General features: G+C 40.7%; 1 protein-coding gene across 1 annotated transcript; it reads right to left on the minus strand.

Annotated features, from left to right (window-relative positions):
• Positions 1-777: 777 nt before the first annotated feature.
• LOC111652256 (double C2-like domain-containing protein alpha) lies at positions 778-16,690 on the minus strand (the record flags this gene model as incomplete). Its single annotated transcript, XM_023402471.2, has 8 exons — positions 16,317-16,690; positions 12,062-12,420; positions 11,550-11,629; positions 10,611-10,685; positions 10,278-10,387; positions 7,364-7,490; positions 5,171-5,230; positions 778-977 (listed from the first exon to the last, which is right to left on the minus strand). Coding segments are annotated over exons 1-8 (1,043 nt in total), but the record flags the coding sequence as incomplete, so codon positions are not given.
• Positions 16,691-20,234: the final 3,544 nt, after the last annotated feature.

Consider the following 20,234-nt stretch of genomic DNA (forward strand, 5'->3'; position numbering starts at 1 on the left):
TTCCAGACACAAACTCAAAGTCAGAACCAGCACTCAGGAGTACGCAGAGTGAAGAAGAAGAAGGGGATTTTAAAGCTCATTTGTCCATTTCTGTCAGGGTGCATCATTCAGGCCAGGAACCTTCTGCCCTTTCTAGCACAGACACAAACCCACACACAGTATTGCTTTTCTTTCATCACTGAGTAATGAAACTCCAGAGGACCTCTATAATATTAATAATAGCACCCGACCCGACTTTTCCTAATCTGGCATCTCCTATACACTACAGATACAATACGCCCATAACATTAGATCATGTCATGCCTTTCAGTCCACTTTGAAGGCTGCCAATACATACGCACACACTGTTCTCATTATCTTGATGAATGAGTGATATATTTCACAATTGCTTCCACTTGTGTGAAAGCTGCTCTCATCTATCACCATTACCTTATGTGGGGGTTAACTCAAGTCATATATCATTCATGAGGGACAACAAAAGGTGATTCATGGAGTCAATATGAGCCAACGACAGGTAATATGGTGGAGGGGAGACTGAAACTGGATAGGTCATGTGGAAATTAGTGAAATTAGTATCGTGAATTTACAGTCCATCAGTCTAAGCTGTGTGTATTGTGTATTCATCTTATAAATGTGTCCAATTAAATGCTAAATTTGATGGTTAAATAATCATTTGTTTTTCATTAATGTACAAACATTTTTCCACTTCATTTAATCAAATACAACAATGCATATAAATCCCATGGCTTTCAGTCAGAGGTTTGACGTCATCCTTACGTTTTAACATAGGGGTCTGAGTAGCCGTTGACATCCATGGCTGCCAAGTGGGCACAGCGTTTTACACCCACACACAGCCCACCACGAGTCCTCTCCTTGGCCTCGCCCTTCACATCGCTGTCACTGGCCGGAGGGAGGAACTGCAGGCAGAGCAGCAAACGGCCTCGCTCTTCTAGACTTCTCTGCTGCTCTGTCTCCCACTGAAGGAGAGAGAGAACATAACAGATAGGAAGAAAAAATACAGGGAGGTGGTGCATGAGCTGCACAACTAGCTGGTAAATTAGTGACTTAAGGTTCAGAGTTAAAATGATGCCTGAACATGATGCATCAGAGCCTTGTGCCATGACCTGCTGATGAAACAGGCAATAATATTCATACTATTCTGCAATCAATATTTTTTATGTATTACCTGTGGATTAAATGAGTAAGTGTAATGGGGTCTCTCATACTGACGAACCCTGGACTTTTGGATTCAAGCAGTGACTTCAAATGAATGCCAATGTTGCTCTGTGTCTGTTCAATGTGCAAAAGCCATAGCTGTCTGTAAACATACTCGACATATCAACTTAATGAGGTGATAATAGGTCAGTGTTGTTTTTACTGAAACCAAAAAATCAATTGATGTAGGTTTAAGGCTGCAGTGAAAATAAACCATTGAAACACTGCAGGTTTGTCTATTGGGGCACAGCAAATATTAAAATAAGCCCAACATTTGGTGAACAGTGGCTACATTTGCCACAAGTTGACAGGATGAATGCTAAAACATTGTAAAAGTATAGACTTCTGTATAGGCCTAAAACACAATTCCAGCTGAATTCCACCATGTCTTTAAGACCTGCCCAGTCTGAACCAAACTGTTACTGCCGAAACCTGCCAAGACCCAAAACACCACAGAGACTCAAGTTTATGGTCCTGCTTTATTTCATTTGTTGACCGTTAGCTTATCAGGCTAATGCAATGCATTGTCTACGCCCTTTTACTCATCCCATTTGCTATTGCATGTCTACTTGCAACACATAACATCCAAGAGGTAAGAAATGAAAATCATTAAGCCTGGACCTGGTCCAACTCTGTACAAACACACAACAAAATGGCCCAAACCCGACCCAAAACCTGATGCTTTATCTGGACCCCTTTATTCTGGTCCGGTAGCATACCAGCAGAAATACAAGTGAAGAAGAATCATCAAGTCAGAAAAAGGAGTCAGTAATGTTCACTATACAGCAATATCTATCATTTATAGGTTCTACACATTAGCCACTATATGTTACTGTTCATACAGGCTGCAGCTGCAAAAGCCCTGAGGGTACTGAATCGACCCTGGGTGACTTTTATTGTCTATGAATTCAGCTTTGAATTATGAGGAAAAGTGTGTCATTTCTTCTTTCAAAGTTTACATACGTCTTGCTTTAAAATGTACTTTGTGTTTCTCGCTGTGATGTGGCTCATCTCTCTTCTGTCATTCATAAGCAGACTCATCTAAAGAACACTATGACTTTCATCTAACATTTGAGCTCATCTGCCACAGCTGAGAGACAGAGCCAGCTATCACTGTCACTGAGAACAAAACAGGAGTGCAGTCGGGCCGATGGCAAAGACCTGTCCAGGAAAAAAAAACAAAGCCTCAGCCTTTAAGTCATATTAATGCACTTTGTCGCTTGTGGCCTGAGTATTTTCCATGGACAACATCAAACTGTTAGCAAAGCGTTTGACAACAAGCAGAGCAACTGAGTAGATTCAAAGTGACAGATGAAAGAAGCGAGGAAGCAGTGACAGAGGGTGAAGAAGGGGAAGACTATGTTCTCACAAGAGCGTGACTCACCGTCATGGCCAACAGCACAAATGTATGTATGTTATTTATAGGAAAGATGCATGTTTGCTATTTAAGAATTTTCATCACTGCAGGTGCAGGATTTTCAGCCGAGTTATCTGTGTTGTTTCACCACAGAAACTGGAGAAGGTTCTGCTCTACTGCCTATAATATAACTTTAATATGAATTCCATTACTCCTGTAGCATATTTTTCCTTGAATGTCTCTACTTTAGATTCCTCAGTCTCTCATTAAGTCTTATCTTCAGGCGATAGGTGGACAGTCAAGGCGATCAATATGCCACACACCCTACACTCTTGCATGCTCCTCCCTCTCTGTTTCTAATTGTCTCAACAGCTTGGCCCCTTCTTTCTCCTAATTCTCTCTTTTCAGTCTTTTCCCTATCCTTGCCTCTGTTTTTCTATGGGAATTATCATTACTGCCAACAGTCAATTCACCATCTGTCGCCAACGAGTAGGAGACTTTAAAACTCGCAGTTTTTGAGGATAATTTGTACCAGGTATCTGCAAATAAAACAGCTCAGACCTTCACCCTCGATAGAGAGCAACTCATTAGGGAGGTGGAAATAAACAGGCATTAGCGTGGAGACAGCGACACACAGCTACACACAAACACACACAGTGACAGATCAATGGGAACGAGATGAATTTGTGGGTGGGTTTGCGAGGCGAGAAAACAGGATGATCAGCAGACACATTAAACAACCCTAAATATGGTGAGAAACACAGAGGCAGCTGTTTAACTCCAATGAAGTTAAAGGACTACACTGGTCCTTGGGTTTAGCTGCTTCCGTGATTTACCCAAATATATGATGAGACAACTGGCTCTAAAATCATCTCTGTGGTTAAAAAACCTGAGACACTAAGATTTTTGTTTACTAGAAATTATCTTTCAATTTTTATGACCTGTTAAAGAAAAAATAAAATATAATAAAAGATTGAATTCATATGTAATAACAAAAAAAACACTATTGACCAATCAGGTTTTGCTGCTACAACCCTATTTGGTCTGGTATGACAAGTAGCTTGTAGTGGCTAATGTTACTCATGTTTTGTTAAAAAACATGAGTAATGGAAAATTTGTGGATAAATATAAAGAATACATTGGAAAAGGTCAAAAAGATCAAATTAAATTAAATTAAATTAAGAAATACAATAAACAGTATGGACAAACACAACAAAGATGGTTAATCTCAAATAGATTAGTCAAGCTGAGCTGAGTCATGAAGTAGCAGCATTACATAAACACATGGGCCACTTTATAAATTAACTATTAGGGCTGAAATGATTGGTCAATTATTCCACTTGGCCAATCAAACAATGGCTCTAATCAGGTCAAAATGTCAGACATTCTCTCATTACAATGTTTGCAAATTTTACGACAATACTGGCTCATCTCCACTTGTGTTACTCAGTGTTGTAAAGTAACTAAGTGAATTTACTCAAGTACTGCTACTTTACTCTTTTACTTCACTGAATTTCAAAGGCAAATATGGCACTGTTTACTCAGCAGCTCTAGTTACTATGTATATAGTTACTTTGTGTGATCTTTTGAAATATAATACATTTCCAGTGCACAAAATCTTCTTCTTATCAAGTTACTTAATCTGTACTTGAGTCCTTTAAGTCTTTAATTTCTTTAAGGAAGGTGAAGAAATCTGACCTCTACGACATTTTCACAGTTCTTCTCCTTTTTAGAACATTTACAAAAATATCTAAAAGTAAAAACTCATTGAATACAGTATTCTTACTGCACGGACAGATTTTTTTCCTAGTTTTTTAAGAAAGTAAGGTTTTTAAGATGTAATTATACTCAAAAATGTCTTCCAGGAATGGTTCAATGCCTAGCAATATATATTTGTAACTTTGCTCCACCTCGACCACCTACAACAGTGAAATAAGGCTACGTAGATATTAATACATCAGGCAGCCATTATTTGTAATTAATTTCTCTGTGATACAAAAATCAAACTCAATTAACCAGTCTAACCACAGGGTGATTTGAAATGTAGGCTATTGCACTTAATTACCTCATAACAATAAATTAATGCTGGCTTAATGGATTACATCACTCAAGTGACTTAATTGATTTTTGTGTCTCACAGAAAAGGAATGGAAACCAAAAATTTCCTGGAACAGTAGAGAACATACATTAATATGATTTGCAAGATGGTTAGCAGTGATGTGAAGTATTAGTATACTCAATTTGTGCTAATTGCTTTGATTTTAATGGCACACATCTTAACGGGCAAGTCTGGGTATAATTAAATATAATAATATAAAAGTATGTGCAAATCATGCAAACAATCATCTAAATGTTGTGTATTAATTTTGCTTAATTAATGGTAACATTGGTTTACTAAGAATGTTGCTTGCCATATATAAGAGCAAATCCAAGGCACAGAGAAAATATTTTGGAGCCATTTAGTCATTTTAGTTTCATACTGGACAAGGTGACCTGGGTCTAGTCTTTTAGCACAGGTTGGAAGCTGGACTCTGAGTGGACAGACAGACGGAAGGAGGGTCACGTCGACCAAAACAGACAGAGGAGTCATGCGTTCACCTCTCTCAGGTAGCAGGAGATTCCTCTCAGGGCTGTGCTCATCGCAGTTGGTGATGCCAGCTGGAGGTATAGAGAGCAAAAAGGAGAGAAAGAGATAAATAATATGAGGTATGACTGACAGAAAAGCCATACAAGCAGCTTAAAGGAGGAAAGATTGAAGAGGAAGACATGGATGTGTCAAGGGTGAGGCCACTTTGAAAATTACAGGTCTGACACAGTGTCTGGTTCGCAGGATGACAGAAGGGGGTTTAGCGTTTGATCGCAGAGTGGCCACCGGCCTCAGAGGGCCAATTTAATACCAACAGCCCTTTCCAACTCATAAAGAACAAAAACCCAGCACCCTCCTGCCTCTTTTCACACACATGCCCCCCGCTCTCCACCACTTTTATTTTTTAATCCATTTGTTTCTCATCTCTCTCGCTCTCTCTTTCTATTGACACTCCACCGGCCCCCCTCTCCTCTCGCTCTTTCTCCTCACCTTTTATTCCTCCACTCTACTGTGTACCCTTTTCCCACATTGACCCAGCTGACATTTAGCCTGCACAAAAAGCTATTTGTGGGCTATAAGAATAGATGTGATACTCTGTTCTCTGTTTAGTTTATATTTGTAATTTGTAAAGGAGGCAATAATCATCTCAATTATGTCAGTGGACCAATATCACCAGCTGATATTGGCTTAATCCATTATACATTGTGTGGCCAAAAACATGTGGACCCACCTGTCCTTCGTTTACTTTTGGACTGGAACTGTTTTTCTTGGTTTGGGCTCTTAAACCTTGATGCTGCAGCACACAATGTTATTTCAGACAAAAGTATGTTTCAAACTTTGTGGCAACAGTTTGGTTTTTCTTTTGGTTTTCTCCAAGTTTAGTGTGGAAGATCAGGTCTGCACAGAGCCCTGACATCAACCATAAGCAAGACCTTTTTGATGAATTTTAACAGAGACTGTGAGACAGGCTTCATTGCCCATCAACAATCACTAATGCTCTTGAGGCTGAATGAGAGCAAATCCCTGAAGCTAGATCCCAAATCTTGTGGAAAGCTTTCTCCAAAGACTTGAGGGTGTTAAGGGAGCAGTTTTAGGCCTGTGGCTTTGAAATGATGTATGGGTGTAATATTTTGGTGTCCACATATTTGTCCACATACTTTAGGCCATGTAAAGTATCTGCACAGGATGATTTTTATGCATATTAGACCATGACCTTTCTTTATTCAGCTGTACAACTTTCTAACAACACATCCTTTATAAAGAAATAAGTTGTTACTAACAGCTTAATCATGTATTAATGCTCCATAGATCAGTTAAACCATCAATAGGAAACAAAATTGGGTGTCATCAGGTTGTGAAAAAAGTAGTTTATTAAGAACTTACTAAGCATTTATTGATTACCAACATTTAATAATGCATTATTACCAAATAGAAAAGACAGTAGTTTAGTTTTTTTTTTTTTCACAACATGGCAACCCAAATTTTGTTCCTATTTATAAAGCATTCGTTAATTATTTATTAACTATTAATAAAGCCATTAATTACAACTTGAAAATTCGTAATAAACGGCGCTGTATTAGAAAGTGGTACCACTGCAGCTGTTAGTGTTATTTAGTATTATTCATAAGAATGTCATTTCAGTCGAGGTTCACTGTTCTGTTTCTTTCTTAAACAGTATCAAACATATCTGAGGGATCCTGGCTTTAAATATTTACAAACCAGCCTGTTTATTTCCTGTTTACTCTGATATCAATATCAGCATTGATCAGTCTTTAATGTCAAATAAAGGGGGGTGATCTTGAGTGAGTTGAGGTATTTTGGGACATGTTGTCCAGCACCCTTTTGGGAGGCATTTGTCCAGTTCTTTTTCGATCGATATGGCAGACACATTGGTGTTTTATCATGAGACCCAGGTGTGTGGTCATCATGAAAGTGGATTGGTAGTGTATATCGACATTTTTAATGCCTCCCTGTTGTCGCATTTCCTGTCCTCCTTTGCCCCTCCTCCATCTTTTTTTTCTACTTTAAAAGATGAGAATGTGAGTAAGACAGGAAGCCTTAATATATTGAATATTACTGTACCCTCCAGTGATTTATCTCTCTCATCATACACATTCATTATCCTCTTTCCTTCCTTTTAGTCTTTCTTTCCTATCCTTCTTTTTATTCTTTCTGCTCCCCCTCTCTTCTGCTCTTCTTCTCACAGGAGGCGGATGCTCCAGACAGATGTTAAAGTGTTTGGTCTGGTCAGGCTTCACACGGCGTAGGGCCACCCGCGACTCCCCAATGAACTCATTATGTGTCAGCTTGTCTTCGTCGCACACGGACACCCTGGGAGTGAGAGACAGGGGTGGGGGTAGGATTCAGGGGGGTGGGGGATGTTGGTTAATGAGAGAGAGCGAGAGACAAAGATGAGGAGAAAGGGAAACATGGTGTGCTTTTGTGAGGGAGGGCGGTAGTCAAACAACAGCATTTTATGACTCATTCAATTATTCTTAATGTTGTGACAACATTATAATGAGGGAAGGAAATTGTTGACAGAAACCTGACCCACATTAAAGAGCACACAGTCAGAAAAATCACCTATGTCTAAAGCCAGCATCTGTATACACAGTAATTACCTCTCTCCCTCCCGTGGGAATTCAGATAGTGTGAAAGTGCATCTGCAGGGTTAATTCAATCCATATTTATGGGCCTGGCAAACTTTTGCACCTGCCATTATGTCACTCGAAATGCGTAAGTGGGTGGGAGCAGCAGAGAGGAGTGAAGGCGATGGAGGGAGGCTGCATATGTGAAATCAAAAGCTGCCGAGCGAAGGATGGACTGACGTGGGTGAGAGGCAGAGATAAAAACTGAAGAATTTATTTAAATTTGCATGTGTGTGTGTCCGTGAAGAGTCATTTATGCGCGCAAATGTGCATGTCTATAGGCAGATGTGAAAAAATCAGTATGCTACAGGTTAACTGGAATCCAGCATGATTGCTTTTGTCTGTCTTTTATGTAAATGTGAATGAAAGACATGCGAGGAGGAGAGGAAAATTAAGAATGCATCTGGCAGAGGAGAAATACAGATATGAACATGCTTCCTTTTCATCAGCTGTTTTACTTGACTTCTAACTGAGTTTATAACCATAGGAATGAAACCTTGCAGTCACCTGCTACCTTCAGTGTCTGGTAATAAAACATTGTTTTGCAAGGAATGTGAAAGGTGCAGGAGGCCAGCTGCCTGGGGACACCAGATATGGGTTGACATCCCTAGAAGTAATTTCTAGTCTTGTAGCTTATTAGCCAGAACTCTTCAGAGTCGAATAGCAGCGAAATAGGAAAGAAAGAACATGGAAGGGAAAAAAAGACAGAAAAGACTGGGGTAGGAAGCAAAAAAGAAGTGAGAGCAGAGGAGAATAAAGAGAGACCGAGTCAGTCAGCGGTGAGAGTAGAGAGATGGTGCAATAGATATACAAGCAAAGTCTGTGATCAAAGGGGCTTGAGGATGGAGCGATGGGTGAAGGTACAACGAGTGCAGTTACACAGCATGAAGTAATGCACACATTTCCTGCATCAAAAAGATTTCATAATGTCAGTAAAGCAGGGAGAGAAATCTCATGGCACCAGAGTGGACGGCCACAGTCACAGGCAGTCACCTGCTCACAATGAGAACATGGGAATTCATGGATCATTGTCTAACTCTGTGAGCGGCTTCAAATCAACATAACTTAAAATGATGAGATAATAAGTCAAAATATTGATTTAAGAAGTCAAAATTATGAAATAAAAGGTCACAATTGTGACTGGGTATAATTTTTATTTAGTAAGTCATAATTTTTCTCTATCTCATTCTTTCTGTGTATCTCACAATTTTAACTCATTATCTCATGATTTTGACTTAGTATCTCTGAGATAAGTGAAAATATTAAGTTACTAAGTCAAAACTAGATATGATAACTAGATGAGATGATGAGATAATAGATCAATATGATGAGATATTAAGGTAGAATTATCCTGTCATCATAAGGGAATATAAATATGCAATTTAAACTCTTCTGATACTGTAAGATCTGCATTTTCTTACATTTCCGTTTTATGAACCCTCAGAGAATATGCTGCAGTTTGTTACCTACTGCTGCAGCTTTGAAGTTGGAGAATTAAAAACAATATGTAGCTGCAGTTTCTCCAGGCTAGAAAAAATGAGGTTTCAGCTCTTTTTTCAAATATGTGGCGTATCTCCTGGTTGCATTGAGTTCTGGTCGAATGAAGCTGCTGTCAGAGGAGAAATTGGAAAACCTACCTTTCCTGTGATGGATTTCTTTTGTAAGTCTGGAAAGAAACCCTTTTAGTCACATTCTTAGGGACAAGAATGGCCCTACCCTAAGATGGCTGAACTATGGGATGGATTATTCATAATAAAGATTTATGCATGTGAAAATGTGGTCACATTCAGTCCCTGAAAAAAATTACTTGGCAAACAATTTGTAAGATCAGTGCATTGCAGGGGACAACTTCAACATGTTTACGTGTCTCAATAGGTCAAACTTTCTGTCTCCTGATCTTTAAATGCCTCTGTTGAATTAACACAGTGTCGTAGGCCAGTGGTGGGGCCAGTTTCTCTAATTTCCCCTGAGACCTCAACCGTCGATCCTATTTAAATCCCACGTGTGCCATGGCAAAGTTTTAGTCACAGGCAGATACAATTCGCAGCTTTTGTCACCTCTGGAGGGGGTCAATGAAATTAAAACACCCTGCAGTGCTTAGTCTGACCTCAATCTGTCACTGCAACTTGGAAAGAGAGAAAGGCAGGGGGAGAGAGAGGGAAGGAAAGACAAAAGAGAAAAGGGTGGTTTAGAAGGAATGAGGGGAGATCTTCTCTGATCCTTGTGGACAGGAGAGATGTGAGGACAGGGAGGAACGAAGGTGAGGTGACAAAGGAGGATCAAAGAATCAGCGGAGATGGAAGGAGAGAGGGAACATAGTGAAACGGAGAAAGGATAAAGACTCTGAGATTGAGATATAGGATAAGAAATCCTTTGTAAGCAGGAGTCAACTTTCTGATGGGAAAAAAAGAACAGACAGGCAGGAAATGAGGCGGACAAGAGTGAGAAAGCCTCTACAGTAAACATTTACCGGAGTGTTTTGCGATACATGTCTTCCTCAGTGATTCCACAGTAAGTGAGTGTCTCGTTCCACACAGGGTTCAGCGTGTTGCGAACAGTCTTGGTTTTCAGTTTATTGGCCTGTAAATCACAGCGGGGGGGAGGAAAACAATAATGTAACCCCAAGCTTTTTCCAAGAGCTGCAAACAGCAAACAACTGCAACAGGAAAAACAAATGCTTCATTTTGCCTCAGTGCAGATTTACTGGTCTCTGAAACTCTAAAATTATAGAATGAATTAAGTGTGCACTCTTTTTCTGATGGTCTTTTTCAATCAAAATGATGCTCTGATACTAAAATCAGACCTTGCAAGCTCCTGGCAGAAGATGCAGCTTGACGTAAGGATCAGCCAAACCGTTGAAATCCATCGGTTTCAGACCCTTATAGACACAGAGAGGATATAAGATGTTTTAATCTGACATAATGCAGAAACCTCACAGCCTGTTTTAAAACAACGTAAAACATTAAGGATTAAAAACTGTGCTCTGTGCGGCTCTGCTTAGACACAGGGGTGCTCAGAGGTAAACACTGATTTTAGCACACTAACATGCTTACAGTGACGATGGTCAGATGCTGATGTTTAGCAGGTAAAATGTTTGCCATGTTCACTGTTTTACTTTAATGTGTTAGAATGCTAACATTTTATAATTAGCACTAAACAAAAAGTACAATAGTTGTTGAGACATTTCATGAAAAATGTCAACCTAATGGTGGCCAGTGTAGGTTGTTTAGGTTCATTGTGGTAGAAATAGGAAATAATGTTGACTATTATTTAACATTTGCTCCCATCATGTCTCTTATAGCCACTGGAGGTCATGAAACAACAAAATGTAATAATAATTATTAATAATAATAATAATAATAATAATAATAATAATCTGCTTGCGTAGATGACCTACAAGTTTATTTTTTACAGCAGGAAAGTCTTGAAGAGTCAAAGGATTACCAAACTCACAAGTATTCATCCACTGGGGACCACAAGCCATTGTCTATTTGTTGAGATATTTCAGTTTGGACCAAAGCAGTGCGCCAACCAAGACATTATCATCCCTGGAGCTATGCCTCTAGCATGGCTAAAAACAGAATTTGTTGTTTTGATCTTTGGTGTCATAGGTTGAACACATGAACACAACTGACACAAAGTTAAACGATAACTTATTCTCAGTAGAACTGACTTTGTATTGTATATGCAAGACAAACTACCTGTGGTGGTTCTGGTGGAGTTTTCAGTGGAGAGTACTTACCTTTGCTCTCAGGACTGTGCAGTGTAAGGAGCTGGTGGCTTTCTCATACAGTAGGTCAAACTCTAATGTTCCCAGGGAGGCTGGAAGGCAGTTAATAAGAAGTCATACGATTACATTGTTAATTGCTTTTGTCCTGATGACTTCATTGCCTGGAATAGCGATGGAGAATGATGGCAGGGGGAAACACAACCTACAGACCAGCAGCAATTGTCTCCATGCCTCAACACTTTGTTAGTTTAAAGGAACTGTTCAACATTATAGTAGTAGTTGTCATTTGAGCGAACAATGTCAGTGGTTGTTAGCTAGAAATGAGAAACCTGATTTTGTTTACTTTCGTTAAAGACCCATTGTTTCACTATCACTGTGAACTTGTGCTAGAACAGAAACCTTGAGGCTGATAACTAATTCTGTGCTAGGCCTTTTCTCCCAAATTCATATAAGTGTTGAAATAATTTCTCTTCTATTGTCAAGAAGCTTCAGTGAAACCAGGTCATTACTTTCAGGTGACTCACTGTTATCATCGCTGTCACAGCTGTCGATCTCAATGGAGGTGTCCATGCTGCTCATGGCCGACAGTGAGCCCCCTCCACCTGCCCCCCCTGTTAATAACGGTGACAACAGGCCGCTGCTCCCTTTGCCGCCTCCCCCTCCAACTGCCCCTTCCCCTTGACCTGCAGTGCTAGGGCTGAGTGTGGTGGGAGCTGCCACCTGATTGGGCGAGAGCGGCTCAGAGAAGGAAGAAGTGGGTGAGAGACGAGGGAAGTAAGCAGAGATTTGACGGATGGGGCGGATGGGGCCCGGGCACACGTCGATGGCCATGTGCTCCTGGATGGAGATGCCTAAGCGTTTTCCTTTTCGCACAGTCATAGGTCTAGAGGGAAAGAGACGGAAATTTAAATCACATTTCTTTTCAGCAACTCAACAATTGAAACTTTGGAATGCATTCAGACCAAGCAAGAGAGAAGACATTGATCCACAGATATGAGCCGTGTTCCCAATTTCTCTTCTACAATACCCAGTGACACAAAGTGAGCTTAATAAGATGACTTGTGATGAATAGGATCTTTTCCTGCATCTGGCCATCTCTGAGATATCATCACACCTAATGGGAGTTTCTCATTTGCCATATAGTCAACAATAAGAACTTGTGATATGAATCTTTTATCTCAAACTGCTGTCATGTTGAAAACTCCTTCAACATAATTAGGACTTGGAGAAAGAAAGACATTACTCATAAGATGACAAAATACAGCCGAGGATGTGCACGAATTTGCATTTCAATTGACTACATCTGAATAAACTCAAGCCTATCAGGGTGGATAAAGGATAATGGACAATAGGGGTCTCCCCCGTATCCTAATCATCCTTAGTGAAATTGCAGTGCGTGTAAGCTGCTGAGGCATGCGTGTTATCTAAAGTACTTAACAATCCTCCATAGACAGACAGGTAATTATGGGATGAAGTCTTTACAGGGTGGATCGCTCTTCACTGTACTCGGAGGGAGAGAAGAGTCCTGATGATTATATAAAGTTGTGGAAGCTGGGAATGTAGTTGACCACAAGGCTGATGTGTCTGCTCTCTTCCCAAAATAAATAAGAGGGGGGTGGATTACAAATATCTCACAGCTTTTGTTGTCTAAAGACAGCAGGCCTTGAGGGGGCGTTCTGTCCTCAATGCCCCCCCACCCCGCTTGGACTGCATTCTGCTCTTTCTGCATTAAACAATTGAAAGAGAGAAGTGAATATTTGAGCTTCCTCTGTGTTATCTGTTGGTTGAATGTCTGCGAAGTTTGGAAAGGTTTTAAAGAGGACTAGCCACGAGACTAGTACTGACTAGTCTGAATGATCTGAAAGTAAACCCCACAAAAAGAAATACGTGGGAATCAGAGCAAGTGTTTTATTAACGACCCTCATCCACTCAGAGGAATGGATCATCTCAGACCTGCATCCATATTAAAGGAATAGTTCTACCTACACTTGTTCACTCTCTTAGATGAAAATATTGACACCACTCTCATGTCTGTATCGCAAATATGAAGCTACAGCCAGCAGCCAGTTAACTTAGCTTAGCATAAAGAGTGGAAACAGAGGGGAAACTGGTCCCTGGCTTAGGGTCACAGGGGGGCTGGAGCTGACATTGGGCCGGGTAAACCCTGGAAAGGTCTATCACAGGGCTGACAAAGAGACAAACAACCACTCACAGGCAATTCAGAGTCACCAATACACCTAACCTGCATGTCTTTGGATTGTGGGAGGAAGCCAGACTACCCAGAGGAGAGCCATGCATGCAGGCATGAGGAGAACATGCAAACTCCAACAAAGTCAGTCTGCAGGTTCGAACCCAGAACCTTCTTACTTCCTTCCTTCTAAGGCAACAGTGCAAACCACTGCACCGCTGTGCTCCAGTAAACAGATTAATTTCAGACCCTTCAGTCTTCAAAATGAAGTCAACATGACCAATGGTTCCCTGGCTTAAGTGTCTCTGAAATTGTTGCCTCTGACTGTTGACCTTCAGCAGAATAACAAGCAGTGAGGGTCATTTGTCATGTATGGTCGGGTCTCTTTGCTGTGAGCACAACAGTGTGTGATGCACATCACAGCTCATCCCGCTTTTCCTTGGCTGGAGATGAAACAAACTTCTGAAATACACCGCTGCGTGCCAGCATGCAAACTTCCTGGACTCATTTGACTGAAAGGACTCTGACAGAGTGCTGGCTCTGGAATGGAAAATGATGGACATCTTGCCTTTTGAAAACCAGCTGCAGCCATTTTGGTGCTACTATGGACCAGAATAGCACAATTAATGACTTCTGAAGCAAAGAAGATCTGGTCAGAGTTCAACACTGTTCAATTAAGTTGCGCAGAGATAACCTCTGACTGATGCACTTCAGGACGAGAGTCTGTGATTTTTCAAATAAGAGCTGGATGAATGTAGAGAGATAAACCGGCGCTTATCACAGCCAGAGTATATTATTTCAGTCTCCCACAACAATAAAACAACACTGAAGCCGCCCACAGAAGGAAATAATCTTAAGTGGAAGATTGCAAGATGAGGAGAAGGGGAGAACAAGTTAATGAAACTCCCTGTGATGATGATGATTATGACCAGAATTGATTGAAAGATTAATTAACGCGGATGAGTAGATAGAATGATTGTGCTTATGAGTAATATATAATCCTTCAAATAGGCACACACAAAAATAGCAATACATTCACACAAGCATGTAGGCTGACGTACATACAGATACACTTCTGTCAGATCATTAATTCATCTCACTACACACACACGCTGTGCAGCTGTTGCAGATTTGTGAGTGAGTGTCTGTTGATATAATGTGCGCAGTCAGTCGCCTCCAAGTCCTAGCAGATGTGGCCGTAAGCCAGAGACGCCTGAGCACCAGCAGCAGCATCAGCAGCAGCAGCCGCACACGTAGCCTACAACCGGCAGGCCTGGTGGCTTGCAGCTCGCAGGGAAGCAGAAGCTCCCGGGGGAGCTCATGATTGATCGTTCTCATGCTGCCAGCTGGAATGTTTCTCTCATCTTCTCTTTTCATCATCATCTTGTTGCTGAGACGTGTGGTAGTGCACACTCAAAAATAATAGGGCACATATTTCACCCTCACACTTCACAGGTTTTCTATGTGGCTAACGCTCGTTTACATACATGAGTCTTAGCCTTGGAGCACATGGCTGAGCTACTTTACATAATCCCTATAAGCCACAAGATAATGGCCCAACTTGTCCACAGCAGCTACATACAGCAACCCTGTGGCTGTTAGTTATGCAACCACATACAATACAGTGTATTATGCATGGCGTAAATCCGTGAGGTTACATAGGTTTCCAGCTTCAAGAGGGAGGAATGAAGCTGCCAGAAGCCAGCAGTCAGGAATATCTTCGTGCCTCCCCTCCTCCTGTTTTAGCTCCTTCACTTTACATTAGAGTCATATCACAGGCATGGGGACTCTCTCCCTTGAGCTCACTCCTCTACCTTCTCATCTCCACCTTATTAATCCACCTCTCTTCTTCGTCTCCACTCTCTATCACCATCTCTCCATCAGTCTCTCTCAGACACCATTATTCCACCTGTAGGTATGTGAGGATCTCTCTTTCCCTCTCTTTCGGCTGGTTTTCTTCTTCTTCTCTTGTGTCCTACATACAATGGGCCCCTGCAGCGGGCTCCGTTCACCTTTAAATAACAAGCTGCTGGCTGACAGGCAGATGGTATAGTACAGTGCCGCAAAGTGTAGCCACTCATTAGAGCTTGATAGTCAGCACATCATTTATAGCTAACCACAGTGACAGTGAGCACTTGTCAATTAGAGCCAAGTTATTTTCAAGCTGTCAAGGATGAGTAAACTTCAATGTGTGTGTGTGTGCATGTGTGTGTATGTGTGAGACAGAGAGTGTGTGACTCATATGTCTCTGTGTTGGAAACTGTGAAAAAAAAGTGAAGGAGCAGGTAAAATGATACAAAAACAGACTGCCACATGTTGCACTTGTCTGCTGTGTGAGAATGATGCAGAATAAATGTGTCCGTCTGCCAGCCTGGTTTTTACTGCATTAGTTTTCATTTTCTCATGCTGAAGAAAACACACACACATACACGAATCAAATAAACAGACAAGTACAAAACAGTGCATAAAAGTGCCTTTTGTGCAGGGAAATAAAAGGGGGAAAAAATACCTATGAATGACAACATTCCCAGCCTTGGCAGCAGATTCATCCTAGATGTTTCTCTGAATAAAAGAATGAAATGTTGACTTACCTCAGTGATAGCGCAAGTGTGAAACTCCTCATAAAAAAAGAGGGGATTCCAGTGCGGAGAAGAGAGGGAGACTAACAGGTGGCAAAGAGAGGAGCAGAGAGTAGAGAGAGAGGGAGAGGGAGAGTAGAGAGAGTGATGAAGAGAGAGAGAGAGAGAGGAAAAGAGATAGAGGAAGAGAGACAGAGGAAGAGAGGGAGAGCAGGACTGAGCCAGCTCTACACGTATCATTAAAAATTAAATGCACGAATAGTTCAAGTTGAGATGAAAACGGGGAGCGGAGAGGGGAGAGAGGAGAGCGGCATGCCGGAGGAGGAAGAGGAGGAGGACAAGGAGGATAGAAGGAGTGAGGTGGAAGAGAGAGAGAGGCAGCAGGGAGTTATTCCTTGACAGTCTGTTGTGCATGTGACTGTTTCGCCTCACTCCCTCCTGCATCTCCCCCCACCACCACCACCACCACCACTACACACACATCCCTGTTTCACTATGTTCGTGGGGACCCATTAGTGGCATAATTCATTCACTAGCCCCTTACCCAAATCTTAACCATCACAACTCAACCATAATCCTAACCCCAACCTAAACCCAGTTCTAACCCTGACACTCAACCCACGTCTTAACACTCAAACAGCCCTTTAAACGTGGGATCCAGCATTTTGGTCCCCACAGATATAGTAAGAACAATGAATTTACCCTGTGAACAAGTATTGATTTATTGCCTGATACACCAAAATAAAATAAAATTTTTACACTAATGGAGCTACTTCAGCCAATTCTAAAGGGTTTACAAACTGGTTATTTGTACCTGGCTTCAAGGACTAATTAACAAAAGGTTTTCCTTCTCTTCCAACTGTTTGAATGCCAAATGTTTTTCTAAAATCCATTAAGAAAATACATAAACAAGCCATTTCCCCTGCATTTAGGGGAAGTTAAGTGCTGGAGTTATTTCTTTTCCTGAGCTTTCTAAAGTTTTGCTGTCACAGCAAGGTTTGGTAACATCGTGCCTCAAGAGGGGCTGGGAGGATGGATAAACTATTGTTTGTCAAGAAATAGTTCCAGTCTGTACCTTCCTTTCCAGCCCAGTACAAACCCACATCGCACAATTTATGTCCAATGACAACTTTCAGTGTTACTGCAGGGAGTACCGTGCCCCCTGTAGGTAGCAAGGTGGGGTCTTAATGCTAAGCTCAGCTAGTGACCTGAACGTTGAAATATTCCTTAACCGTGTAACATGCCCAACCTTCACCCTAAAACTCAGCAAAACCTGGCACTGAAGTCCAAAATTCTTAACCCTAATATTCAGTGGTTTATATTGTGTGTCCCCAAATAAGAGATGAGTCCCCATAAGGTGACTATGTGAGATTAGTTACGTCCCCATAATGTCAGTGATACATGTACTCATATACAAACAGCATCTCTTATTAAATGCAGGCTTTGTGTTAACTTTGAGTGGAAAAAAACACATCTAATTAAATCATTCCATTTTTGTGTGCATGTTTATTATTATTATTATTATTATTATAACTAATACACTGTGTCTGAATCTCTCTGTCTCTTTCTCTCAAATACACAGGCATACCTACACACACACACACGCACACCTACACACACACACGCACACACACATACACGCATGCACGCACACACACACACACACACACACACACACACACACACACACACACACATTCTTCAGTCTCAGTTCTTCCATATAATTAAGCTAATGGTTCTTGAGTCAGTGATAGACAAGGGGAAACATGCTATTTCCCCCATGCGTCTATTGAGGGGACAAAATTGGTGTCTCTGTCTCTCTGTCTCTTCTTATCTGACTTGTCCCTCTCTCTTTTTTTGGCTTCTTTCTTTTCAGAGTCCACACTCTAAAACTCTCTGTCTATCAAAAAAAAAAAAGGAGAAGAAAACTGTCACACAGCACAGGCTGTTGAATAGACTTACTGGTGCTTTTTTTGCGTGTTATCTTCAAAAAGTGCTTGATGTCTTTGTTCAATAGTGTTCTTCATGTCTCTCCCCCTTTCTTATCTCATGCCCCCTCTCCACTTCTCTCTCTCTTTCTCTTTCTGTCACACTCACTAGCACACACACATACACACACACACACACACACACACACACACACACACACACACACACACACACACACACACACCCGCATGTATGTACTGGTTCTATTAAATTGATGCCATGGCACAGACAGGCTTGAATGCATTAACACAGTAATATAGTGCACATAAGCCTCCAGAGAAGGATGGCTCCCATTCTATCATGCAAACAGCTCATGCCACACACATTTACACAGTCACCCACACACACACACACACACACACAGACAAACACAAACACTGATATTTAGAGCGCCACTCTGCCAACTCTGTCAAAAGACCCCTCAGTCCTTATATCAGCGTTTTGGGATTTATTCCACTTCCCTCCTCCTTCTCATATCTCTACTCTGCTGCCTCCTGTTTGTGAGGATTGAAAATCTCCTCATTATATATGCATAGTCGTTACATGTTCCCTCCACGGCAATTATGTCTGGGACGGGCGTGAGTGCTTCAGTGAAAACAGCTGACCACAATGTCCACCATGGCTCTGAGAAGAACAAATGACATCAGCAAAGCAGTTGGCCTCGTTACAGACAGATGACTAACACTGAGACAAACAGTTTCTCCAACCAATTAAGTGAGAGGAATTTATATTGTATAAATAGACAATTGATGTAGGCTATTGTGAACAATAAATATGGGGTGCAATGTCATAGTTAATTTCAGATTTCATACATACTCTCATTTTATTGGGCAATTTGTTATGTTGGTTAAGGACCTTGCATGTAGTTGATATATTTCAGTGAAGTGGATATTATTCAGCATTTCTGTAACTGTGCCAGTGTTAGCCAGCAGGTTCATTTTCAATCACAGTCCTTTGGCAAAATGTTCCAAAACACAACAATGGCAACAAAATTAACATGACGCAAGAGCACAAATCATGCACAGCAACAAGAAGCAAGAAGCAGTAAAACACTGATGCAATAATATAACAATAACATCCACTACTTGGTGTAGTCACACAAAACTGCGTGAAGCAACAGAACAAAAATGAGCCATGCTGTTAACCACACATACATACATATTCAGTCAAAGTTGAGTTAAGACCAGATTCAGACTTTTTGACATCTTACCTTAAAATGTGTGTAGAAAAAAAGACAAACAAAAGTAGACAACACAGGTAAAGACCAGAATGAAGTGACTGCATTCTAGCTAGTGAGGCATAACTTTTAAAAAAAACATCTTGATGCTTCAATAATTGAGTTGTTACCACATAAATAAGGCATAGGCTAAATCTAATCATAAAATAACAAAAACACCACATAATCTAGTCCTAATAAAAGCTAACTAGCCTAGTATCTTCAGCCTTTTGACTCTAGATTTTATAGATCTTTAGTTTTCTACATATCTAATCAAACATTATTATTTTTGAACTAGTTCATTAGTTCAAATGGACAAAAATAAAGCTAAAGATGAAACAAGAACATATTTAGTTTGTATATAATAAGATTTCCCTGCACCTTTTAGATTGTCCAAATGTACAGCGTCTTTGTGTGTTTTAGGTTTTATGTAAAGTCTGTGACCATGATTCATTATCAGTAAAAACAACATAAAATAAACTGTTATAATATCTGTTATTCAGTTTGGATAAGAACCTTCAAACTTTTAACCTTACTTTCTCAACTTCACTTCCTTGAGTTAGTAAAAACATTTTTTTCTGTGTGTGTCAGGGTGTTCTTTCTTTCTTATTTCCGATGGCAGAGGTAAAGCATTCCTCAAGCACATAATGTACAATCAAGAAAAAAAACTGTCAAACTCTTTTACGAAAACACAAATGCAGACTATATTTTTCTACACAATATAA

This window comes from Seriola lalandi, unplaced genomic scaffold (assembly GCF_002814215.2).
Source record: "Seriola lalandi dorsalis isolate HSWRI2012SDOR001 ecotype SW California unplaced genomic scaffold, Sedor1 jcf7180002053933, whole genome shotgun sequence".
NCBI lineage: Eukaryota > Metazoa > Chordata > Actinopteri > Carangiformes > Carangidae > Seriola > Seriola lalandi.